General features: G+C 45.3%; 2 protein-coding genes across 2 annotated transcripts in view; one reads left to right on the top strand and one right to left on the bottom strand.

Annotated features, from left to right (window-relative positions):
• LOC144697205 (uncharacterized) overlaps nucleotides 1–26,912 on the top strand; it is a 306,206-nt gene that overhangs the window by 141,107 nt on the left and 138,187 nt on the right. The window lies entirely within an intron of this gene.
• LOC144698233 (uncharacterized) lies at nucleotides 6,852–21,578 on the bottom strand. The gene is made up of 3 exons (XM_078570218.1): nucleotides 21,491–21,578; nucleotides 19,612–20,912; nucleotides 6,852–8,241 (listed from the first exon to the last, which is right to left on the bottom strand). The coding sequence occupies exons 2-3, from the start codon at nucleotides 20,544–20,546 to the stop codon at nucleotides 7,035–7,037; spliced, it is 2,142 nt and encodes a 713-aa protein (XP_078426344.1). The 5' UTR covers nucleotides 20,547–20,912; nucleotides 21,491–21,578; the 3' UTR covers nucleotides 6,852–7,034.

Raw genomic sequence — 26,912 nt, 5'->3', positions numbered from 1 at the left:
AACTGTCGGCGTGACATTAGCCGTCTCAATTTCTCAGCTCCTCTCACCCATTCTAATCTGTCTCTCTCTAAACTTACTGCACTCCATTCTCTCAGGTCCAACCCCAACATTGTCATCAAACCCGCTGACAAGGGTGGTGCTGTTGTTGTCTGGCGCACTGACCTCTACCTCGCGGAGGCTGAGCGTCAACTCGCAGACACTTCCTCCTACCTCTCCCTGGACCATGACCCCACCACTGAACATCAAGCCATTGTTTCCAGGACTGTCACTAACCTCATCTCCTCTGGAGATCTTCCTCCCACAGCTTCCAACCTGATAGTCGCCCAACCTCGGACGGCCTGCTTCTACCTCCTACCCAAAATCCACAAACAGAACTGTCCTGGAAGACCGATCGTGTCAGCCTGTTCCTGCCCCACAGAACTCATTTCTCGTTATCTTGACTCCCTTCTCTCTCCCCTTGTCCAGTCCCTTCCCACCTACATCCGTGATTCCTCTGACACCTTACGTCACATCAACAATTTCCAGTTCCCTGGCCCCAACCGCTTCCTCTTCACCATGGACGTCCAATCCCTCTACACCTCCATCCCCCACCAGGATGGTCTGAGGGCCCTTAGCTTCTTCCTTGAACAGAGGCCCGAACAATCCCCATCCACCACTACTCTCCTCCATCTGGCTGAACTTGTTCTCACACTGAACAATTTCTCCTTTAACTCCTCTCACTTCCTCCAAATAAAAGGTGTGGCTATGGGTACCCGCATGGGCCCCAGCTATGCCTGTCTCTTTATGGGGTATGTGGAACATTCCTTGTTCCAGTCCGACTCCGGCCCCCTCCCACAACTCTTTCTCCGGTACATCGATGATTACTTCGGTGCTGCTTCATGCTTTCATCGGGACCTGGAAAAATTTATTAATTTTGCTTCCAATCTCCACCCCTCCATCATTTTCACATGGTCCATCTCTGACACTTCCCTTCCCTTCCTTGACCTCTCTGTCTCAATTTCTGATGATAGACTGTCCACCAATATCCATTACAAGCCTACCGACTCCCACAGCTACCTCGACTACAGCTCCTCACACCCCGCTTCCTGTAAGGACTCCATCCCATTCTCTCAGTTCCTTCACCTCCGTCGCATCTGTTCTGATGACGCTACCTTCAAAAACAGTTCCTCTGACATGTCCTCCTTCTTCCTTAACCGAGGTTTTCCACCCACGGTCGTTGACAGGGCCCTCAACCGTGTCCGGCCCATCTCCCGCGCATCCGCCCTCACGCCTTCTCCTCCCTCCCAGAAACATGATAGGGTCCCCCTTACCCTCACTTATCACCCCACCAGCCTCCGCATTCAAAGGATCATCCTCCGCCATTTCCGCCAACTCCAGCATGATGCCACCACCAAATACATCTTCCCTTCACCCCCGCTGGCGGCATTCCGTAGGGATCGGTCCCTCCGGGACACCCTGGTCCACTCCTCCATCACCCCCTACTCCTCAACCCCCACCTATGGCACCTCCCCATGCCCACGCAGAAGATGCAACACCTGCCCCTTCACTTCCTCTCTCCTCACCGTCCAAGGGCCCAAACACTCCTTTCAAGTGAAGCAGCATTTCACTTGCATTTCCCCTAACTTAGTCTACTGCATTTGTTGCTCCCAATGCGGTCTCCTCTACATTGGAGAGACCAAACGCAAACTGGGCGACCGCTTTGCAGAACACCTGCAGTCTGTCCGCAAGAAAGACCCAAACCTCCCTGTTGCTTGCCATTTTAACACTCCACCCTGCTCTCTTGCCCACATGTCTGTCCTTGGCTTGCTGCATTGTTCCAGTGAAGCTGAACGCAAACTGGAGGAACAGCACCTCATCTTCCGACTAGGCACTTTACAGCCTTCCGGGCTGAATATTGAATTCAACAACTTTAGATCTTAAACTCCCTCCCCCCATCCCCACGACGTTTCTTCTCCCTCCCTTTTGTTTTTTTCAATAATTTATATAGATTTTTCTTTTCCCACCTATTTCCATTATTTTTAAATCTACAACTAATACCTTGTCAGTCTTTCCACCCCACCCCCACTAGAGCTGTACCTTGAGTGTCCTGCCATCCATTCTTAATTAGCACACTTTCTTAGATAATATCACCACCTTCAACACCTCTTTGATCATTTTGTCTGTGACATCTTTTGATTATCTACTCCTATCACTTCCTTCTTGTCCCTACAACCTTCCCCCTCCTCAACTTCTCTCTCTCTCTCTCTCTCTCCCACCCCACCCACCCCCCCCCCCCCCAACTTTAAACCAGCTTATATTTCACCCCTCTCCTAACTACACTCAGTTCTGTTAAAGGGTCGTGAGGACTCGAAACGTCGACTCTTTTCTTCTCCACTGATGCTGCCAGACCTGCTGAGTTTTTCCAGGTAATTCTGTTTTTGTTGTGAAAAGAATACACCTGTTTTGCCAACATAAATCAGTTGCTCTGATAAATGGTCTGGTACATTGAGCAGCACCAGAACCATTGCAAAACAGCAGATCATCTGGCTCAGTGTTTGCCATGCCTTTGTAGACCTGCTGGTAATATAACCCAAATGATAATTGTGCATTTCATATATGTTACATCACAACATTTAGTCTATTTCCTTGCAGCCGATTGTTTTGTCAGAAAATATATTCCAGCAACCTTAATAACCAGTTCCAAAGAAGAATCACATGGACTTGAAACTGTTATGAACAATGTATAATTTAAAGTTGAATATATATGTGTACACACATATATATACACACACACAAATGGTTTCAGTTTCATTAAGGTTGCTGTCAGCCTTGGTGTCTGGGAGTCTGAACGGTCAGGTCTTTTGGGTTTGTTTGTATATGTACATTTTGAATGAGGTGTTACAGCCCTGAGGTGAAAGAGATGGGTCAAATGGGGTTAAAAGTTTTGTGAGTCAGGGCAAAAAATACAAAGTAGAGAAAAAAAACTTTTCTGTTGCCTTGCAACAGTGATCCAGGGACAGACAGAAAGAAAGACAAGAGAGACAGTTGGGAGGAAGATAGTTCCGTGCGTGTCAGAGGGAAGGGACAGGAATTTTAACTCCTCTGATAAGAAAACTTTTAAGGCCATTAGCACCAGTAGTTGACTGAATAGTCAGTTATAGAATTCAGAAAAGTGATCAGTTTAGTTGAGGTGCTACTGGAAGACTGAGTTTAAGGTGTCTTGGGGAGAGATACAAGTTCAGTGAAAAACATTGAGTGAATGCTCAGGAATTTACCAGAAGAAAACAGTTTACAACTGTGCCACTCCCAAGCGAAAAGCCCTCATGTCAAGCTATTGGTGACTCTTTACTGGTTTATGTGTCAGTAAAGATATTGCTGGAGTAAAGGAATAGTATAACTTTGAAGCATTTTCTTGTGTTTGTATTGAGATCTTTCCAACCATTTTTTCTGGCGTGATATAGTTCATTTTTCTTGTTTAATAAATATTTTATCCTTTGTGTTAAAAGTTAATCAGCAGAGTCGTGTGAATTTGTTCAGCAACTTGCCTCCATGGTTTCTGAAAAGAAGTAAGGATCTATCAAGCCAGCTTTCACCCTGGGATCTGACTTGTCCAGTACTAACATCAGCTGGGATCATAACAAAACATAAACTGTTTCTCTCGCTCCACAGATGCTGCCAGACCTGCTGAACTTTTCCAACACTTTCCATCTTTATTTTTAATAACTAATGTTTCTTTTATCAAGGGGTTTCCTTATGAAGTGAACTTTGTCAACGCTACATGAAAAATGGAGCGGTGTGAGATAATAGAGATAAGAAATAGATAAATAACAGATGGGCAGTACTGAAGGTGAGTAAGTCACCCTGTGCAGATGGAATGCATTCCTGGTTGCTGGTAAATACTGGGGAGGCAATTAGTCACAAGTTTCCAAAACACCTTATATATCCGGGTGAACATAGAGGACTGGAAGACTATAAATATTACACCCTTGCTCAAAAAGGGGAGATGGATAAACCTGGTAATTAATGCTGGTCAGTTTAATGCTGGTCAGTTTAATGCTGGTGATGGAGAAACTTTTAGAAACAAAAATCCAGGAAACCATTAACACCCACATTACCAAGTATAGACTGAAAAAGGAGAGCCAGCATGGGTTTATTAAGGGCAAATCATTTTTAACTAACTGGACTGATTTTTTTTGTTTGTGGGTTAACGTAGAAAGTGCAGTAGATATTGTGTATTGGGACTTTCAAAATGCAATTGGTGAAATTGGAGGTCATGGGATAAAGGCAGAAAAGGGTCAGCAGCAGCGAGATACAAAATTGGATCAGGGTTACAAATGAGAGAGTTGTGGTGAATGGCTGTTCTTCTTACTGGAGGGAGGTATAAAGTGGTTGTCCACAGGGTTCAGTACTGCCGCTTTTTATGTACATTAAGGCTTGTAATTGGGGGTACAGGGCACAATTTTGAAATTTTCAGCTGACAAAACTTGAAAGTGTAGCTAAATCAGTGAAGAAAATAAGATTAGATTTTAATAGGACACAGACACAGCTGGGGGAATGGACAGACTCATGACGGATGACATTCAGTGCAGCTAGGTGTGAGGTGATACATTTTGTCACGAAGAATGAGAAGGCACAATACATACCCACTTCAGGCGAGACAGGGAAGGAGGTAAAAGAGGAAGGGGTATGGAAATCAGGCAGAAGGACTTGATATACTTAAAGAAATTAGCATAGAAAGGGAGGAGGTTCTATGTGGTCTGGCAGGCTTAAAAGTAGATAAATCTCCAAGCCCAGGCTGATGAGTGAGGCAAGGGAGGAGAAAACAGGGGCTCTGGCAATAATTTTCAATACCTCTCTGGCCATAGGTGAGGTGCCTGAGGACTGGAGGACAGCCAATGTGTTACTGTTATTCAAGAAGGGAGGGAGGTATAAACCAGAGAACTACAGGCCAGTCGGTCTAACCTCAGTGGTGGGAAAACTATTGGAAGCAATTCTGAGGGACAGAATTAATCCACACTTGGAGAGGCAGGGATTAATCAAGGACAGTCAGCATGGTTTTGTTAAGGGGAGGTCATGTCTGACCAATTTGATTGAATTTTTTGAAGAGATGACTAGGTGTGTAGATGAGGGCAATGCATTTGACGTAGTCTGCTTGGACTTCAGCAAGGCGATTGATCAGGTCCCGCATGGGAGACTGATAATAAAGGTAAGAGCCCATGGGATCCAAGGCAATTTGGCAAATTGGATCCAGAATTGGCTAAGTGGCAGGAAGCAGAGGGTGATAGTTAAGGGGTGTTTTTGTGCCTGGATACCTGTGTCCGGTGTTGGGATCGATGTTGGATCTGTTGCTGCTTGTGGTATATATAAACGATTTAGACTCGAATGTAGGAGGGTTCATCAGTAAGTTCGCGGATGACACGAAAATTGGTGGGGTGGTAAATAGTGAGGAGGATAGTCTTAGATTACAGGAGGATATAGACGGGCTGATCAGTGGCAAATGGAATTTAATCCGGATAAGTGTGAGGTGATGCACTTGGGCAGGACAAACAAGGCACAGGAATACATGATGAAAGGTAGGACCCTGGGAAGTACCGAGGATCAGAGGGACCTTGGTGTGCATGTCCACCGGTCCCTATCGGTAGTGGGACAGGTAGATAAGTTGGTTAAGAAGGTATATGGGATACTTTCCTTTATTAGCCGAGGCATAGAATATAAGAGCAGGGAGGTTATGCTGGAACTGTATAAAACGCTGGTTAGGCCACAGCTAGAGTATTGCATGCAGTTCTGGAATCCACGTTATAGGAAGGATGTGATTGTATTAGAGAGAGCGCAGAGGAGATTTACCAGGGTGTTGCCTGGGCTGGAGAGTTTTAGTTATGAGGAGAGATTGGATGGACTGGGGTTATTTTCACAGGAGCAGAGGGGATTGAAGGGGGACATGATTGAGGTGTATAAAATTGAGGGGCATAGTTAGGATAGACAGGAAGGAACTTTTCCCCTTGGTGAAGGGATCAATAACCATGGAGCATAGATTTAAGGTAAGGGGCAGGAGGTTTGGAGGGTGATGGGAATCTGGAACTCACTGCCTGAAAGGGTAGTAAAGGCAGAAACCCTCATAACATTTAAGAAGTATTTGGATGTGCACTTGTGATGCCATGGCATACGAGGCTATGGGCCTAGTGCTGGAAAATGGGATGAGAATAGTTAGGTGCTTGTTTGACCGGCGCAGACTCGATGGGCCCAAGGACCTTTTTCTGTGCTGTAGACCTCTATGACATAAGAAATAAGACAATTTTAAGGGAGCGTTTATGCAGAAATATTTGAAAATGGCAGGACAGGTTAAGAAAGCAGCTAATAAAGCGTATGCGATTCTCGGCTTTATATATAGAGACATTGAAAACAAAAGCCAGGAAATTATGCTGAACCGATGTAATTCACTAGTTCAGTACCAGCTGCAGTATTGTGTCCCATTCGGAGTGCCACACTTTAGGGAGGATGTGAAGGCTTTGGAGAGGGTATGAAAGAGACTTACTCGAATGATTGCAGGTTAATGGATCACCACCGGTCTATGGATAGTCTGGAGAAGCTGGTGATGTTTTCCTTGGAACAGATATGTCTAAGAGGTTTGAGAGGGGTCTCTTGAACAAGATGAGCTTAGACAGGGCATTACGGGAGCTGGGAGAGAAACTGGAAAAGATGAGATTTCAGGGCTCAGACAAGGAGAAACTCTCGAGATAGTTTGGTTCAGTAGGATGGTGGAAGGGAGGGTCATGGCAGGGTCAACTGATTGGGTAGTCTCGATCTTAGTGATAAAGAAGTTCATGAGCTCCTTGCACTTGTTGGAGGTGAGGATGGAGGAGGCAGAGGAGAGGAAGACCCCTTCAAAAGGAGCTAACTTGTGTTAGACACATTAAAAAGATTTGCCACAATGTGTTTGATATAAAGCTAATTTATCCAGATATTTATCCAGAATATTAACACCCATAACTAGGCTGGAGTTTATTAATATCAGCAGAAAAAGGACTCCACTGAATGTGGTTGTGTCCTGGATGTGATTAACAGCAAAATCCATCTCCTGGAGTCACTTGTGAACTTGGTGTCTCATCAGGGTGGATGGCTGAGTGAATCTTTTCCCACACACGATCGAGGTTGGCCTCTCCCCAGTGTGAACTTGCTGGTGTGTCATGAGGTGAGATATCCCCGGGTCTTTTATAGCACTTCCCACAGTCTGCGCATTTCAATTGTCTGTCCTCACTGTGAACTTGCTGATGTGTCAGCAGAGTGTTTGACTGAGTGAATCCCTTCCCACACGCAGTACAGGTGAATGGTCTCTCCCCAGTGTGAGTTCGCTGGTGTTTTGTGAGTTGAGATGATTGCTTGAACCCAGTTCCACAGTGAGAGCACCTGAATGGTCTCTCATCAGTGTGAACACGTTGATGAAGCATCAGTTCCCCAGAACTTTTATAGCACTTCCCACAGTCTGGGCATTTAAAAGGTCTCTCCTCAGTGTGAACTTGCTGGTGTCTCAGCAGGGTGGATGACTGAGTGAATCTCTTCCCGCACTCCATGCAAGTGAACGGCCTCTCCCCAGTGTGGATTCGTTGGTGTTCAGTGAGGCCAGATGATCTCCTGAACCCAGTCCCACAGTGTGAGCACCTGAACGGTCTCTCATCTGTGTGAACACGTTGATGGTGCATCAGTTCTCCTGAACTTTTATAACACTTCCCACAGTTCAGGCATTCAAAAGGTCTCTCCTCAGTATGAACACGTTGATGAGACATCAGTTCGCTGGAACTTTTATAGCACTTCCCGCAATCTAGGCATTTAAAAGGTCTCTCGTCAGTGTGAACACGTTGATGACGCATCAGTTCCCCAGAACTTTTATAACACTTCCCACAATCTGAGCATTTAAAAGGTCTCTCATCAGTGTGAACACGTTGATGGGACATCAGATCGCTGGAACCTTTATAGCACTTCCCGCAGTCTGGGCATTTAAAAGGTCTCTCCTCAGTGTGAACCCGCTGGTGTCTCAGCAGATGGGATGACTGGGTGAAGCCCTTTCCACATATAGAGCAGGTGAACGGCCTCTCCCCAGTGTGGCTGCGTCGATGAGTTTCCAGCTCCAATGGGTGATTGAATCCTTTCCCACAGTCCCCACACTTACATGGTTTCTCCCCACTGTGACTGCGTTTGTGCTTCGACAGGCCAGATGATTGGCTGAAGCCTCGTCCACACACAGAACACGTGTACAATTTCTCTCCACTGAGAACGGTGCCATTTCCTTCCATGTGTAAGAGTCTATGCTATTCAGATTATGATAAATTGGGGGACTCGTCAGATCCTAATGTGATATTTGGTTTGAGTTTCTTGACCACAATCCTCCCTTTCTAACCCCCTGTGAAATTGTGAAAGAGAGTTAATGTTTTAGGATGTGCAGATTGAATTACAGGGAAGAAAAATGGAGCATCATTTGACCATCATTATAAGCTCAGATGCAGAAAAGAAATGATTTCTGGTGCAGGAAAAATAATTTGTCAGCATGGGAAGATAAAGCTGGTAAATCAGCAGTGAATAGCTGGGGGATGGCAGTAGAAACTTCATTCGGACACAGTTTGTGGAAATAACAGTAAAATATCAGGCATGGTTAAATTACACCCATTATTGGAGGCAAACAAAGTTAGACAGTGACAGAGAGGTGACTGGGAAGGGCAAAGGTGAAACAGAGCAATAGATGGACATTGATTCAGATCCACGGTAAAGGAGCCACACTAGCCCCAGAGATATGGAACTTGCTAAAAGCACAGCACTAAGAGCTCTAAATTGTAGATGAATGCTCAATAATACTCACTTCTGAAATGATTTCACTGTTTTTACATTTAAAATCTCCTCCTGGAGATGGCAGCTGGAAAGATATCAGAAACATTGGAGTCAGATGAAATTCTAGCAGCTTTCAAATCTTCCAACCCCCTGTAGGAGATCTCAAATATCATAACCGTCAGTCGACGATATAAATTAAAAAGAGATGAAACATTTTGAGATTACAGTGTGTAAGTCTTCCCATTCTAAGCCTGTGAAAAGAGTTGTCAAAAGATATCAGTCAGTCCAGCATAAATACTGTGGATGCTGGAAATCTGAAACAAAAACAAAAATTGCTGGAAAAACTCAGCAGTTCTGACAGCATCTTTGGAGAGAGAAACAGAGTTAACGTTTCGAGTCCAGATGACTCATCTTCATAATGCTCTGTCAGACCTGCTGAGTTTTTCCAGCAATTTTTATTTTTGTTTCATGAAGGGTCATGAGGACTCGAAACGTTAACTGTGTTCTTCTCCGCTGATGTTGCCAGACCTGCTGAGTTTTTCCACGTATTTGTGTTTCTGTTTTTGTTCAAAACTCTCCTGGTCACTGCGACCCTGAAGCCCCGCCCACTTTGTTGCGTCGCCAGGAAGGCCACGCATGCGCTCTGCTCCCCGCTGAACTAAGATGGCGGCATTAACCTAGGCCGGTTTCCGGGAGAAAGCCCGAAGCTGCAAAGGCAGGAGCTTTAGGTTCTTATTCGGGGCTTGCGGCCTACACAAGGTGTTTCTGAAGCCTCCCCTTCCTCTCCTCCCCACCTATCGGCTCCGTTCCCTCCCTGCGCCCCGGCCGCGCTCACCTAATTCAAAAACGGTCTGCAGCACGACGCTGATCAGTAACACTGCGCATGCTCCAGAGACAGGGCAATGCGCCTGCGCACTGGGCACCTGTAGAGTGAATAGGGCACTTTCAGTTCCGTACGGAATGTTGGGTAAAAATAGCGACATCGAAAGTCCAAACTGGGAATAGAAAATAATTGTTATTCACTTGAGATACTGAACAAAAGGAGACAAAAATCCCAGTGAATGGATGCTCTGCCATGCTACATTTCCTGAAGTGATTTAAACCACTGCTGTCCTGTGGAAATACACTGAGTGATCAACATTGTTTCTCCACTCACTCCTCCCCTGAAAGAGCTGACAGGCTGAGTTCAATTCCACAGTCACTGTTTTTCTCTGATAGTTTATATTCACTGCTTTACAGAATGAAACAGCACAGATGGAAACCATTCGGCCCATCATGCCTGTGCTGGTTCTTTTGGAAGATGTATCCAATCAATTCCACAGCCCTGCTGGCAGAGACAAAACAATGAATATCTGCTGTAGTAATGCAAGGATTAATTGAACATGTTTTCCTCCGTGTGTTTCTCAGACACACTCACCCCTGTGGAAAGATCGATTGCCCAGTGTATTAAGCAGATATTAAGGGTTTACTGGTTAGTTAAGCACACATATTATCTGGTCGAGCTTAATTCAATAATTCTACACTCCCCACACGCCACAGTGACATTATAAGTAAAGGGCCAAGTTAAGGGAGTATCCCCGGTGTGATAGAGCGGATGAATTAGGGAGTACAGTAGTAAAGCAGTATTAACACTCTAAAACCACAAAATTACCAATTGGTTGGTGTGTTTCAGTATAAAAGAATCCCAGATTATTAGATAAAATTCTGAAGGAGAGAATCTATCTCCACTTCGAGAGGCAAGTTTTGATCAGGGATAATCAGCATGGCTTTGTCAGAGGGAGATCATGCCTAACAAATTTGATTGAATTTTTTGAGGAGGTGACCAGGTGTGTAGATGAGGGTAGTGTAGTTGATGTAGTTTACATGGATTTCAGCAAAGCCTTTGACAAGGTCCCACATGGGAGACTTATAAAGAAGGCACATGCACATGGGACACAGGGTAATTTGATAAGGTGGATTCAAAATTGGCTTAGGTGTAGGAGACAGAGGGTGATGACAGAAGGATGCTTTAGTGACTGGAAGCTAGTGTCCAATGGCGTACCACAGAGATATTTGCTGGGTCCCCTATTATTCATCATTTAAATAAACAACATAGATGACTATGTGGGAGGTAGGATTGGTAAGTTTGCGGATGACACAAAGGTTAGCCGGGTGGTTAACAGTGAGGTTGAGTGTCTTGGGCGACAGGAAGATAGAGACGAGATGGTCAAATGGGGAGATAAGTGGCAGATGGAATTTAACCCTGAAAAATGTGTGGTGATACACTTTGGAAGGAGTAATTTGACAAGGAAGTATTCAATGAGCGGCATGACACGAGGAAGTTCTGAGGAACAAAGGGACCTTGGCGTGTGTGTCTGTAGATCTCTGAAGGCGGAGGGGCATGTTAGTGGGGTGGTGAAAAAGGCAGATGGGACACTTGCCTTTATCAATCGAGGCATAGATTGCATATGTAGGGAGGTCATGTTGGAGTTGTATAGAACCTTGGTGAGGCCACAGCTGGAGTACTGTGTGCAGTTCTGGTCATCACATTATAGGAAGGATATGATTGCACTGGTGGCGGTGCAGAGGATATTCGCCAGGATGTTGCCTGGGATGAAATATTTAAGTTATGAACAGAGGTTGGATGGACTTGGGTTGTTTTCCTTAGATCAGAGAAGACTGAGGGGCGACCTGATCGAGGTATACAAGATTATGAGGGGCATGGACAGGGTGGATAGGGAGCTGCTGTTCTCCTTAGTTGAAGGGTCACTCACGAAGAGACACAAGTTCAAGGTGAGGGGCAGGAGGTTTAGAGGGAATATGAGGAAAAGCTTTTTACCCAGAGGGTGGTGATGGTCTGGAATGCACTGCCTGGGAGGGTGGTGGAGGTGGGTTGCCTCACATCCTTTAAAAAGTACCTGGATGAGCACTTGGCACATCATAACATTCAAGACTATGGGCCAAGTGCTGGTAAATGGGATTAGGTAGGTAGGTCAGGTGTTTCTCACGTGTTGGTGCAGACTCGATGGGCCGAAGGGCCTCTTCTGCACTGTGTGATTCTGTGACGATTGAAGTGAGAGGCCGTGTCCACTGGACGTGTTAAAGCCACATCACTGTTAAAGTCATTGGGGTTTACGTGGACTGTATCAGAATGGTGCTGTGTCTTTGTTTCCCCATGAGAGCTGTAACATCCTTATGAAATACCCACCACAATATTTAGCCCAGAAATCTGAGGTAATTGTGATCACAGCCCTTCAAACCGTTGCAGAGAGAATCTGCAACTATTCTGAAAGATCTTTTGGTTGTAACTCCCTCAGTGAAAACCAACCTCTCTGGCAAAACACAGCTTCTCTACAGCAGAAAGGAAGCCACCCACCCTCCAATTCAAACTCCACAGGAGCTAGTGAAGAGGGTGATGGTAATAACCAAGCAGACTGATTCAGCAGGAAAGCTGCTCCAGAGGGGATTCCAGGGGATCTACCCAAAACTCCATCACTGGCACCAGTATAACAGACTCCAGTTAAGGCTGATTTAAAAACTTGTCAGGGCCATGACCTGATGTGACTCTGGTCAAAGAAGCTGTATACCATAGGAAAGTCTTCCCTTCATCCCTTGCAGCAAGTAATGATTTACCCATCCTATATCATAAGGTTTTCTATCACAACGATGGCACTAATTTGATTTGAATCACATCTCAATACCTTAGAATTTTGTTTATGGGTAAAATTAGGGGAATGTTACTATGTTTCAAGTCCTCGATTTGTTACATAATTACTAATGGTGGCTCAGGATGCACCATGATGTCCATCACCACCCGAATCTGCATCTCATCTGTGTCCAAATTAAGCCAGCTTTTGCCAAATGAAAGGTCCCATTAACATGTCCCATCTTAATGATGAGCCTGGGAAACATTGCAGATTGATTATAGTCTCACAAACCACAGTAAAAGGAGGTGACTGGTATATTCTGGTAGTTATAGATATGTTTACCTGGTGGATTGAAGCTTTCACTGTCTGTAAAATTGATGCAGTCACTACAGTTGAAATCTTGTGGGAACAGATCTTAATCAGATGGGTCTTTCTGAAAAGGATAGAGGGTGACAATGGTTCTCATTACGCTGCAGACGTAATGCAGCAGCTCTTTCATCTTGTAGGTGTGGGACAACATTTCAATATCCTCTACCACCCAGAGTCCAGTGGAATGGTCGAGAGCATTAATCACTCTGTAGAAACGACACTGAAAAAGCTATCATGAAGGGAGCTGATGATCTGGTCAAGCCCAATGACTGGGTCAAACAGTTCCTCTAACATGTCCTCCTTCTTCTTTAACCGAGGTTTTCCACCCACGGTCGTTGACAGGGCCCTCAACCGTGTCTGGCCCATCTCCCGTGCATCCGCCCTCACGCCTTCTCCTCCCTCCCAGAAACATGATAGGGTCCCCCTTGTCCTCACTTATCACCCCACCAGCCTCCGCATTCAAAGGATCATCCTCCGCTATTTCCGCCAACTCCAGCATGATGCCACCACCAAATACATCTTCCCTTCAACCCCCCTGGCGGCATTCTGTAGGGATCGGTCCCTCCGGGACACCCTGGTCCACTCCTCCATCACCCCCTACTCCTCAACTCCCACCTATGGCACCTCCCCATGCCCACGCAGAAGATGCAACACCTGCCCCTTCACTTCCTCTCTCCTCACCGTCCAAGGGCTCAAACACTCTTTTCAAGTGAAGCAGCATTTCACTTGCATTTCCCCTAACTTAGTCTACTGCATTCGTTGCTCCCAATGCGGTCTCCTCTACATTGGAGAGACCAAATGCAAACTGGGCGACCGCTTTGCAGAACACCTGCGGTCTGTCCGCAAGAAAGACCCAAACCTCCCTGTCGCTTGCCATTTTAACACTCCACCCTGTTCTCTTGCCCACATGTCTGTCCTTGGCTTGCTGCATTGTTCCAGTGAAGCCCAACGCAAACTGGAGGAACAGCACCTCATCTTCCGACTAGGCACTTTACAGCCTTCCGGGCTGAATATTGAATTCAACAACTTTAGATCTTAAACTCCCTCCCCCCATCCCCACCCCGTTTCTTCCCCCTCCCTTTTGTTTTTTTCAAAAATTTATATAGATTTTTCTTGTCTCACCTATTTCCATTATTTTTAAATCTACAACTAATACCTTGTCAATCTTTCCACCCCACCCCCACTAGAGCTGTACCTTGAGTGTCCTGCCATCCATTCTTAATTAGCACATTCTCTTAGATAATATCACCACCTTCAACACCTCTTTGATCCTTTCGTCTGTGACATCTTTTGATTCTCTGCTCCTATCACTGCTTGCTTGTCCCTACAACCACCCCACCCTCAACTTCTCTCCTCCCACCCCACCCCCCACCTTAAACCAGCTTATATTTCACCCCTCTCCTAACTACACTCAGTTCTGTTGAAGGGTCATTGGACTCGAAACGTCGACTCTTTTCTTCTCCACCGATGCTGCCAGACCTGCTGAGTTTTTCCAGGTAATTCTGTTTTTGTTTTTGTTTTGGATTTCCAGCATCCGCAGTAGTTTTTTGTTTTTATGTCTTGTCTCTTGCCTGGCGTCTTAATGACCATTCACTCCACCCCTGTTCACTCCCCTGTTCACATGACCATTTCAGCTCATGACAGGTCTGCAAATCCAGATTGTGAATCCCCACCCGCCCCACCGGGGTCCCACTCCCCACTACTACTCGACAGACTCATAAAGTTTCTCCACAACCTCCCTGCTAGTGGAGAAGATGCATGCTGCCCATCTCAAAACTCGAGGGAGAACCACCCCAACCGTTACATTAACTGTTCAATGGGAGATAAATTCATGTTAAAAACGTTGTTAAAATGGGGTGGGGCTGGGAAACCAATTGGGAAGGTCCACATGATGTTCTGAACAATTGGGAGAATTAAATCTTATATTCGGTAATTGGAAACAAGGAAGGAAACACAATATCTATATTGCAAAGGAGATCAGTGTAAACAGTGCAAAATGAAAAATCAGATAACCAGATATAGAATAAATGCTTTGTTTGATTTTATCCAACAGGAACAAGATGTCATAAAAGCAAAATAGTGCAGATGCCGGAAATCTAAAACAAAAACAGAACATGCTGGAAAAGCTCAGCAGGTCTGACAGCATCTGCGGGGAGAGAAACAGAGTTAACATTTAGAGTCTGTATGACTCTTTTTCAGAGCTAAAGGGAAGTAGAAATGTGATTAAATTTATACTGTTTAAGGCGGGTGGAGCAGGTGAAGCTGAATAAAAGGACAAGATGTGGATGGTCATCATGCCCCTGGACTGTGTCCAGACTGAAGAGTAATTCCTGCTGTATGATCCTCCCCCCAGATTGTGGTGCGTTGTGATGTCCTGGGGTTGTGAACGGCATTATATCAATGCAAGTCTTTTTGCCAAGTTGCTGACAACGCGCACTCTCCTGACATTGATGTTTGGAGATTTTGATTTTTGCCCCATATACCCAAACCCAGGTCATTTCTCTGTACTGGGGAGAGCAATGGTCCCAACACTGACCCTGGGGGACACCAGTGGTTACATCCCTCCAGTCTGAAGAACATCCATTAACCACTGCTCTCTGTTTTCTGTCCTTTCCCAAATTCCTACCCATGCTGCCCCACTCCGTTTAATACCATGAGCTTTAACTTTATCAACAAGCCTCATGTCCGGCTACTTATCAAACACCTTCTGATAATCCATCCACACAACATCCACTGGATTTCCTTGCTCACTGCACTGTGTTATTCCCTCAGATAATTCCTGCTGTTTGTCCTGAATGAATCCATCTCATTAACAAATGTTGAGATTCAGGGACAGACTCTCCCACTCAGCCCTCAAGTCCCTTTCCCTTATTCCTGTTGGTCTGAAGCTCACCTCAGACCCCAGGGCTGGGTTCATGGTGAAACGGATGGTCCTGAGCTGCTTTTAAAAAATAACCAGCAATCCAACTTATCAGTTACAATATTTAATAGAACAAAATTGATCAAAGATTCTGATAAAATATTCTCCAAAGTTTTCGAACATGGCGCTGAGATTGTTCGTGATGATTTCATCATGGTCACCATTACCTGGTGCATCCCGGGTTTATTTTATACCCGTTCCTGCCCATCACTGTCCCTGAGGCACTTTACCCCCACCCAGAATCCCCATCCTATTGGAGAAAACTCAGTCACTGACCTGAGATTAGGGCTTTTAATGGTGGGTCTAACAACCCAGCATGCACCAAGAGGCAGAATCAACCCTATCTCATAAACACAGGAGCCCAAAATAAAACAGAGAACATTATCCCCCAGACCTGAATATAAAACAGTGAACATTATCCCCAGACACAAATATAAAACAGTGAGCATTACCCCCAGACACAAATATAAAACAGTGAACATTATCTCCAGACCCGAATATAAAACAGTGAACATTATCCCCCAGACCTGGATATAAAACAGTGAACATTATCCCCCAGACCCGAATATAAAACAGTGAACATTATCCCCAGACACGAATATAAAACAGTGAACATTATCCCCCCAGACCCGAATATAAAACAGTGAACATTATCCCCCAGATCTGGGAGCTGCCCAGAGACTGTGACATTCCAATATTCCAGATGTGCTCATTCCAGGAACTGGATTTAAGGACCCGATTATTGGAGACCAGGGACACCCCCCTTCAAACTTGCCTCATGTGAGGAACTGCACCAATGAGGTTCAGGAATGATGCAACCAGAGTCACATGACCACCAGATGTGTCAAGGAGCAAAGCATCACAATGTTGAAGATGTGTTTCAGGTGTCTGGATAGGTCTGGAGGTGATCTTCAGTATTCGGCAGCCAGGGACTCCAGAATAATAGTGATGTGCTGCACCCTCACAACATTGCATAGCAGAGGAGGAGGAGGAAGGGACAGACTCAGCTAGTGGGAGATGAGGCAGCCTGTCAGGTACTGCCTGGGAGTGGCGGGTGAGGCCGGTTAAAGGGTCAGAAGTGAGAACGCTTTGAGTGGAGTTCCCACTTGCATGTCTCCTTTATCCATCATCCCTCTCCTAGATCAGCGTCACATCATTTCTCCCACTCTGCTGCAGACCAGCTGGTATCATCCTGGTCAATCTTCTCTGCACCCTCCAGTGTCTCTATATCCTTTTCATAATATGGTGACCAGAACCGTACGCAGTACTCTAAGTGTGGTCTCACCAAGGCTTGATACAGATTCAGCTTAACTTACAATTTTATCCCTCTAGAAATCAATCCTAGTGCTTGGTTTGCTGTTTTATGGCCTTGCTAACCTGGGGCACTGCTTTTATTGTTTGGGGTGTTTGCACTCTGAGATCCCATTGTTTCTCTACTCCACCCAGACTCACAACTTTTCCTACCATGGATGTGAAGCTGACTAGTCTACAATTCCCTGGGCATATTCTGTCTACCATTTTAAATATAGGAGTTACATTAGCTATTTGCCAGTCTTCAAGCACTACACCCTTTTAATGAATTATTAAATCTGTGTAGTGAGGCTTCTGCTATCTCTTCCCTAGATTTAAAAAAAATGTGGTTGCAATCCATTCAGATCCGAGACTTTATTCTCTTTGAGTTTGATTTGTTTCTTTAATACAGCCCCTTTCTGGACTTTAAATTGACTTATCTCATGACTCATCTCATCATTCAATGTCACATCTCCATGTTCTGTCTCCCTGGTAAATACTGAAACACAATAATTATTGAATATTTCTGTCATCTATCGTTCCCTGTGGTATTATCCTGCCTAATCCCTTAATGATCCTATTCCCATTCCAGCCTTCCTCTTTTACTGATGTTGTCAACATCCTTCCACATACATAAGATGGTGGACGTGCAGCAAATCAAACTGTTGGGGATGGGGGAGCTTCATATGGTTCACTTTTACTGATGGCTGAAGAGACCAATCTGGAAGAGGCAGGTTCTGCCACAGGTGGCACATATGAAATGGTTCTCAGGTGCAGTTGTGGGTTGTTGTTTTCAGTGTTGGCACCTGTTGCCAAGCCACTATAATGACCATCCTCCATCCTGTGAACATACCCGAGCCAGTGAAGTCACCTCTGCTTGATGAGAGCCAGCGTACTTGGGAGATTTGTCTTTGAGAGGACTGCCACATTCCTGATTCTGTCCCTGAGACGCCCAGAATGTGCCTCAAACAGTGAAGGTGAAAGTTGTTGAGTTTGCTTTCCTGATCACTGTAAATCATCCATGTTTCACAGACAGACAACAAGGTGCTGAGGACACAGGCCTCATAAACCAGCATCTTGGGGCTGAGAGGCAGCTTGATGTTATTCCATGGATGATTCGTGAGTCGGCCAGAAGTGGACCCGCTTTCCCTCCGCGTGTATCGAATTCTCTATCAAGGGACAGATTGTCTGTCACTGTGGACCCAAGGTCATAGATTTCACTGACCACTTCCAGCGGGGTGTTATTTTGTGTGATGAAGGATGGAGATGTGACAACCAGTGTCCAAACCACAGTTTTCTTGATGTTTACAGTGAGAGAGAACAAGTTACAGGCATGGGAGAGATAATGCATGAGTCTTTGTAGCTGAGTTTCTGTGTGAGTCATTAGCACGGCATCATCACTGTAGCTGAGGTCTGTGATCGAGACAGGCTATGTTTTTGTCTTCACTTTCAGTCTGGACACATTGTAGAGTTTGCCATCTGATCGAGTATGCAGGGAAACTCCTTCCATATCTGAAGGGAAGGCCAAGGTCAGGAACATGGAGAAGAAAATACCAAACAAAGTGAGGGCTAAGACACAGCCCTGTTTCACTCCATTTTTCACCCTGAAACTGTCAGAAGTGGAGAAGTCCAACTGTACAGTACAGGGTGTGTTGTTATGAAAGGAGTGGATGAGACTGAGGAGCTTTGATGGACAAAGCTCTTGTTGCAATCTCCTCCATCGCCTTTGTTTTTGTGTATGGTGATGACTGTGTCCTCAGCAACTTGTTGTCTGGATGATTGGGTCCACAGTGACAGAAAATCTGTTTCTCAATGCGGAACTCGATACATGCGTAGGGAAAGCAGTTCCATTTCTGGCCGACTCACGAATCGTCCATGGAATAACATCCAGCTGCCTCTCAGCACCAAGATGCTGGTTTATGAGGCCTGTGTCCTCAGCACCTTGTTGTCTGTCTGTGAAACATGGATGATTTACAGCGATCAGGAAAGGAGTGTCACACATGTCCTATGGAATGGATCCTACCTTCCAACAGAGAAGAAAGAAATCATGAAGATGTAGCAGTAAACGGGAGTCGCTGTGCTTGAGAATTTTGGCTGGAATTCCATCCTTGTCGGGTGTCTTTTGGTTTGTCCAACTCAACCATGACAGGAAGCTGCGGGAAATAGTTAAATGGAGATTGAGAGATGTCTGTCTCATGAGAGATCCTTGATAATTTAATTTCAGAATGAAGTTGTCACTGTATGTAATGTGCAAGAAAGTCAGAATTGTCAGCAAGGATTAATCAGCATTTTCTGATTAGAGATGTTAATCAGTGGAACCTTCCAGCCACTGAATTGCAGAGTTTGCATCAAAGATTAATTTTGGATTGAAGTAAAAGTTCATAATTTATTGTTAATAGTTCCTGTTGAGAGTTCTTGAATGAAGGGGAAAAATCACAGATGGCGCTTTTAAAAAGGGACACTACAGCCCCGAAAATCAGTGACATCTCCAGAATATTAAACTCCAGCCAGTTAGAGGGATTGTTAACATCAGCAGAAACAAACCCAGACTATCAATCCTGGATGTGATTAACAGCAGCAAAATGAGCAAAATCCAACTCCTGCAGTCACTTATGAAGTCGCTCGTGTGTCACTAGACTGCAGGAGCGAGTGAATCCCTTCCCACACACAGAGCAGGTGAACGGTCTCTCTCCAGTGTGAACTCGCTGGTGCGCAAAGAGAGCAGATGAACATCTGAACCTCTTTCCACAGTGAGTGCAGCTGAATGGCTTCTCCTCAGTGTGAATTTGCTGGTGTGACTTAAGGGTGGATGATACAGTGAATCTCTTTCCACACACGGAGCAGGTGAATGGTCTCTCCCCAGTGTGAACTCGCTGGTGTTCAACGAGGGCGTATGACTGCTTGAAACTCTTCCCGCAGGAAGTGCAGGTGAACGGCCTCTCCCCAGTGTGAACTCGCTGATGACTTACCAGACTGGTTGACTGAGTAAATCCCTGCCCACACACTGAACAGGTGAACGGCTTCTCCCCAGTGTGAACTCGTTGGTGTTCTTCAAGGCTAGATGTATACCTGAACCTCTTTCCACAGGAAGTGCAGCTGAATGGCTTCTCCTCAGAGTGAATTCGCTGGTGAGTCACCAGGTTGGATGATTTTGTGAACCCCTTCCCACACATGGAGCAGGTGAACGGTCTCTCCCCAGTGTGAACTCGCTGATGTTGATTGAGGTCAGATGAAGACCTGAACCTCTTTCCACAGGAAGGGCAGCTGAATGGCCTCTCCTCAGTGTGAATTCTCTGGTGTAACATTAGGCAGGTAGGCTGAGTAAATCCCTTGCCACACACGGAACAGGTGAATGGCCTTTCCCCAGTGTGAGTGCGTCGATGGTTTTCCAACTGGGATGGATAATTGAAACCTTTACCACAGTCCTCACATTTCCATTGTTTTTCCACGGTGCCGGCCCAGGTGTGACTGCGTCGATGATATTCCAGCCGGGATCTATAACTGATTCCTTTACCACAGTCCTCACATTTCCATGGTTTCTCCATGATACCAGTATCCTTATGTCCCTTTAGGTTGGTCAATCAGTTGAAGCCTCATCCACACACACACAGAACATGTGTACAGTTTCTCCCCGCTGTGAATGGTGTGATTAATTTTCAGGCTGTATAACTTGCTAAAACTCCTTCCACAGTTAGTTAACTGGAATACCCTCACTAGGATGTGTGTTTCTTGGTGCTTTTCCAGTTACACTGATGTTTCAAACCTTCTCCCACAGACAGAATAGACAAACGTTTCTCCTTCCACATTCAAAGGCCGATGATATTCAGGTCCTGATGAACCAACTGACTGTCAGTTCATGACATGAAATTTGGTTTGAGTTTCTCGCCTGTAAATCCTCCCCTAATATTATCCTGTAAAAGGAGATTACAAAAGTCATCACTTTAAATCCTGGATAGAAATTCAGAACAGACAATTCTAGTTTCTATGGAACATTTATTCCTCTCTTGTCACCCCAAAGCTGTAAATCCCCGTCCCACACACTCCCTCCTCCCTGGGCTGAAATCCAAACCCATCTCACCATCTCCACCATTTCTTTCCTCCACTCCCAGTTTTCTCCCTCCCTCTCCTCTGCCTGGGTTCAGTTCTCCAGCTCCTGTCTGCAGACTGACAATAAAATCAATGAGTCTTATTGGGGGTTTGGGGCCTCCAGCGGGTGTTTCTGAATCCTCCCCGCCCACCTCCCAGGGTTTCCTTCCTTCCCACAGATCAGATTCCTCATTGATTTGAGCCCAAAGTGTAACCTCTTATTTATTGTCCCCCCTCCCCCATCCTCTGATGTGAACCATCCTCCACTCGCTGACCCAGGATGGCGGCCGTTAACCTGGGCCTGTTCCCGGGAGGGAGAAGCCCCGCAGCTGCAAAGCAGGAGCTGATAATTATTCCTCAGGGTTTGCGGATCCACAAAGTGTTTCCAAATCCTCCCACCCACCGCCTCGCTCTGACTCCGCTTCTCCGGGACAAACAGGCGCCTCTGCCCGCAAGGCCATCGATCCCAATGCGCAGGCGCCATGCTTGACAAGGCGCCTGCGCACTGCTGTCCAGTTCCAGTAGCCGCATTACGCATGCTCCAGCTCACAATTTTGATTGATTGACGGCAGCTCAGGACGAATAGAAGAAGGGGGCGGGACCGGAGTACTGAACTTCAGCCCGGATCTCCCTCATTGGCTGAAACTCTGCATCATTTTGAAAGCTGATTTATTTCAAACTCCAGGAGAAAACTGGACCTTTCTGTTTGTGGCTTTAAACAGATGAAACCCTGTGGGTGTAGAGCAAACATTTCAACATTTGTTGGACCTAAAAATGAGGTGTCAACCTGGTGAAGCGATAAAGCAGGACTACTTGCAGCATAAGCAGCAAGTGATAGAAAGAGCTAAGTGATCCCACAACCAATGGATCAGGTCTAAACTCTGCAGTCCTGCCACATCCTGTCATGAATGGTGATGGACAATTAAACAACTCACTGGAGGAGGAGGCTCCACAAATATCCCCATCCTCAATGATGGAGGAGCCCAGCACAGCAGTGCAAAAGATAAGGCTGAAGCATTCAGAACAATCTTCAGCCAGAAGTACTGAGTGGATGATCCATCTCGGCCTCCTCCGGAGGTTCCCAGCATCACAGATGCTAGTCTTCAGCTAATTCGATTCACTCCATGTGATATCAAGAAACGGCTGAAGGCACTGGATACTGCAAAGGCTATGGACCCTGACAACATTCCGTCAAGACTACTGAAGACTTGTGCTCCAGAACTTGCCGCGTCCCTAGCCAAGCTGTTCCAGTACAGCTACAACATTGGCTTCCACCCGGCTATGTGGAAAATTGCCCAGGTATGCCCTGTACACAAAAAGCAGGACAAATCCAACCCAGCCAATTACCATCCCATCACTCTATTCTTGATCATCAGTAAAGTAATGGAAGGGGTCATCAACTGTGCTATCAAGCAGCACTTGCTTAGCAATAACCGGCTCATTGATGCCAAGTTTGGGTTCCACCAGGGCCACTCAGCTCCTGACCTCATTGCAGCCTTGGTTCAAACATAGGCGTAAGAGCTGAACTCCCGAGGTGAGGTGAGAGTGGCTGCCCTTGATGTCAAGGCAACATTTGACCGAGTGTGGCATCAAGGGGCCCTAGCAAAACTGGATTCAATGGGAATCAGAGGGAAAACTTTCCATTGGTTGGGTCATACCTAGCACAAAGGAAGATGGCTGTGGTTGCTGGAGGTCAGCCATCTCAGCTCCAGGACATCACCAGAATTTCTCAGGGTAGTGTCCTCGGCCCAACCATCTCCAGCTGCTTCATCAAAGACCTTCTTTCCATCAGAAGGTCAGAAGTGGAGTGTTCGCTGATGATTGCATAATGTTCAGCACCATTCACGACTCCTCAGATACTGAAGCAGTCCATGTCCAAATGCAGCAAGACCTGGATAATATCCAGGCTTGGACAAGCAATATTCGCACCACACAAGTGTCAGGCAATGATCATCTCCAAAAAGAGAGAATCCAACAATCGTCCATTGATGTTCAATAGTATTACCATCACTGAATTCCCCACTATCAACATCCTGGGAGTCACCATTGACCAGAAACTGAACTGGACTAGCCGTATAAATACTGTGGCTACAAGAACAGGTCAGAGGCTAGGAATCGTACGACGAGTAACTCACCTCCTGATTTCCCAAAGACTTTCCACCAAGTGCAAGGCACACATCAGGAATGTGATGGAATACTCCCAACTTACCTGGATGACTGCAGCTCCTACAACGTTGAAGAAGCTTGACACCATCCAAGAAAAAGCAGTCCACTTGATTGGCACCACATCCACAAACATTCACTCTCTCCAGCACTGACGCACATTAGCAGCAGTGTGTACCATTTACAAGATGCACTGCAGGAATTCACCAAGGCTCCTTAGACAGCACCTTCCAAACCCATGACTACTACCACCTAGAAGGATAAGGGCAGCAGAAAGATGGGAATACTACCACCTGGAAGATCCCTTGCAAGTCACTCACCATTCTGACTTGGAAATATATCACTGTCACTGGGTTAATATCCTGGAACTCCCTCCCTAACAGCACTGTGGGTGTACCTACACCACATGAACTGCAGCGGTTCAAGAAGGCAGCTCACCACCACCTTCTCAAGGGAAACTAGGGATGGGCAATAAATGCTGGCCCAGCCAGCGAAGCCCACATCCAGTGAATGAATAAAAATAAAACAATTCAAGGGCCAACAAAGGAATAACTGGGCAGACAGGGAATGTCACCATTAAAACAAGGATAGTCCCTGGTTTCAATAAATAAACGGCAGAAGGGTTAGGACAGGTTAGGGAGAAGGTTCATCCTGTCATCATTCAGAACAACAGAGACTATAAAGGAAAAATGATCTGAAAGAGTAGTATGTGTGGAGGTGGTGTGCTGAATAAGGTGAAAGGGGTCAGATATTTGCTACATTGGACACTCATGTGAAATCTAGATCTCAGGTGCGAATATGGATTGATGTTGGGTGGGAATTTCTGGTATTACATCAGGAAGCCTTAAAATTAGACTGACAGTATTTCAGAACTGATCCTATGATAGCAGCAATCCCATTGTTATCTGTATGCAAGGCAGATGGAACTATCGATGGAGCCATAGACATGTTGGAGGATGATGTACACAAGGAATTTGTGAACTACCTGAGGATAATAGTGAGGGGGAAGGAAGGGATCTGGAAAGCAGCGGACACTTCATGTTATTTCTAAAGAAATGGGACCCTGTTTTATAGATTTCAGGTTTTACACAGCACTCACAAACTCAGACTTGCAGACATACATGGGGACACTACCATTCTGAACAGGAGGACAACATTTTGAATCAAATCCACCAACCTGACTAATACTGGGAATAAGGGCCACAATGTTTCAGAAATTCAAATAAACATTCCCCTGCAGGGACTGTGAGAAGTTATCACCATCCTGTTCCACCCCTTTCTCTGAACCTTAAATTCATATTGAACACCTGGGACAGAAGCAACAACAGAACGTACACAATGAGCAGTCTATTGCTGCACTGGGGGATCAGCCCTTATGAGAGATCCTGTAAAAAACAGTTCACATCCCATGTTAATTACAGCTAATACTATCCTCTTGGTATTACAGATGATGCTAATTCCCCTTATATTGATTATCTCAGTGAAGATCAGGCCACATAACAGAATGGATGGAAAGATGACTACAAACTCACTGTAAATCTGACCCTCTGGTTTCTGTTTTGCCGTTATCTTTCCACCCATTCTGCTGCTTGGCCCTTCAATCCACACAGGCTGGTCTTGGTCACCTTGTAGATAGTACACACTGTTATGGACAACAAACTGGTTACAAAACAGAAAACAGAGAGAAGAGCTAAAGATTTGCTACTCAGACTGGCAAAATGTGGGAAGTGGTCAGAACTCTGCTTTGAAAAGTCGGGAGCAGAATTACAATGAATCACAGATAAGAATTCTCAATTAACAAAACTTTATAGCACCGCTCATTAAATCTTGAATTCAATAGTAGGCTGAACAATGACACGAGGGAGTAATTAAGTGATATGTCAATTAATTTATTCATTAGCAAATTGGGAGGTACAGTTAATACTGAGGAAGACTGCAACTAAACACTGGGATCTAACACACAAACATCAATAAAGTAAGAAATTTCTGGAAACACGCTGCAGGTCCTTTATGTAGAGACCAAATGATTGTTATATAATGGTCCAAATGGTCCAAGCAGTTAAAGGGATCCTGTGAACTCCTCCATATGTATTTTACTACCCTGTGATTAGGAGCTTTGAAACAGAATAGTTACATAACAGTAAGCAGGGATTTAGGTTTACAGGGTGTTTGAATTTTCCATCCATTTTTCTACGTGGCCTTGGACTCCACACAGTCCATTTCTTACATTTATCCCATGTGGATTAATCCACATGGGGGCTTCGCTGTCAGTGAAGAAAGACGAGGAAGACTGAAGTACGATTTGTTCCTCTCAGTGTGACCCTGAAGGACAGTGTCCAGGCTGAAATTCTGTTCCTGCCGTATGATCCTACCCCAGGTTGTCCTTTCTGAACTCCATCCAGGTGATATTAAACACTCAGGTGCGAACGACAGGGATCTATAACAATATATTTGACATTTATCCAGAATATTAAAGAGCAGCCCATTTTTATGCTTTATTAAGATCAGCAGAAACAAACCCCAATTGTCAGCATGAAAGAATTCAGTCCTGAACATGGTTAACACCAACAGTTACCCCAGAGTCTAAGTCACCTTTGAACTTCCTCGTGTCAGTCAGGACCATAACTGAATGAATCCCTTCCCACACACGGAGCAGGTAAACATCCTCTCCTCAGTGTGAATTCACTGGTGTGTCAATAGTTTGGATGGTTGATTAAATCCCTTGCCACAGATAAAGCAGGTGTATGGACTCTCTCCAGAGAGAATGCATTGGTATTTCAGAAGCTTTGATAGCCGATTACATCCTGTCCCACCCATGGGGCAGATAAATTGTCTCTCCCTAAAATAAATGAGCTAGTGTGTCAGCAGGGAGGATAACTGAATAAATCCCTCCCCACATACGGAGAAAAAAAATGGCCTCTCTCCACTGTGAGCTTGCTGGTGTCTCAGAAGTTTGGATGAATGAGTGAATCTCTTCCCACACACAGAGCACGTGAACGGCCTCTCCCCAGTGGGACTGTGTTGATGAATTTCCAGTTTTGATGGGGAATCAAATCCCTTCCCACAGTCCCACATTTCCACGGTTTTTCCGTGGTGCCAGTATCCTTATGTCTCTCCAGGTTGGATGACATAGTTTCTCCCCACTGTGAATGGTGTGATATTTTTTTCAGATTGTGCAATTAGTTAAAACATTTCTCCTTCTGTATTAAAGGTTCAATGGTATCCAGCTCTTGATGTATTGAGTGATTCTGTCTGATTATGATGTGATGTTTCGTTTGAGTTTCGAACATGTGAAATAGGAGCAGAAGTAGGCTATTCAGCCAGTTGATCCTTCGTTCAATAAGATCATGACTGATTTGTTTGTGTTTTGAATTCCACATTACCATCTACCCTGATAACGTTTGATTCCCTTGCCCAACAAACATTACCTACCTCTGCCTTAAAAATATTCAATGACCCCGCCTCCACCTCCTTCAGAAGCAGAGAGTTCCAAAGTTGCACAACCCTCTGAGAGAAAAAAATCTCCCCTAAAAGGGAAACTTCTAATTTTACTACATCCACCTTGTCGATGCCATTTAGGATATTATATACTTCAATCAAGTCACCCCTCACTCTTCTAAACTCCAGTGGAAACAAGTCCAGTCTGCCTAACCTTTCCTCAT

This window comes from Cetorhinus maximus, chromosome 23 (assembly GCF_964194155.1).
Source record: "Cetorhinus maximus chromosome 23, sCetMax3.hap1.1, whole genome shotgun sequence".
Classification (NCBI taxonomy): domain Eukaryota; kingdom Metazoa; phylum Chordata; class Chondrichthyes; order Lamniformes; family Cetorhinidae; genus Cetorhinus; species Cetorhinus maximus.
The sequence above is the reverse complement of the archived record's forward strand: the minus strand, read 5'-3'. Positions and strand labels throughout refer to the sequence as shown.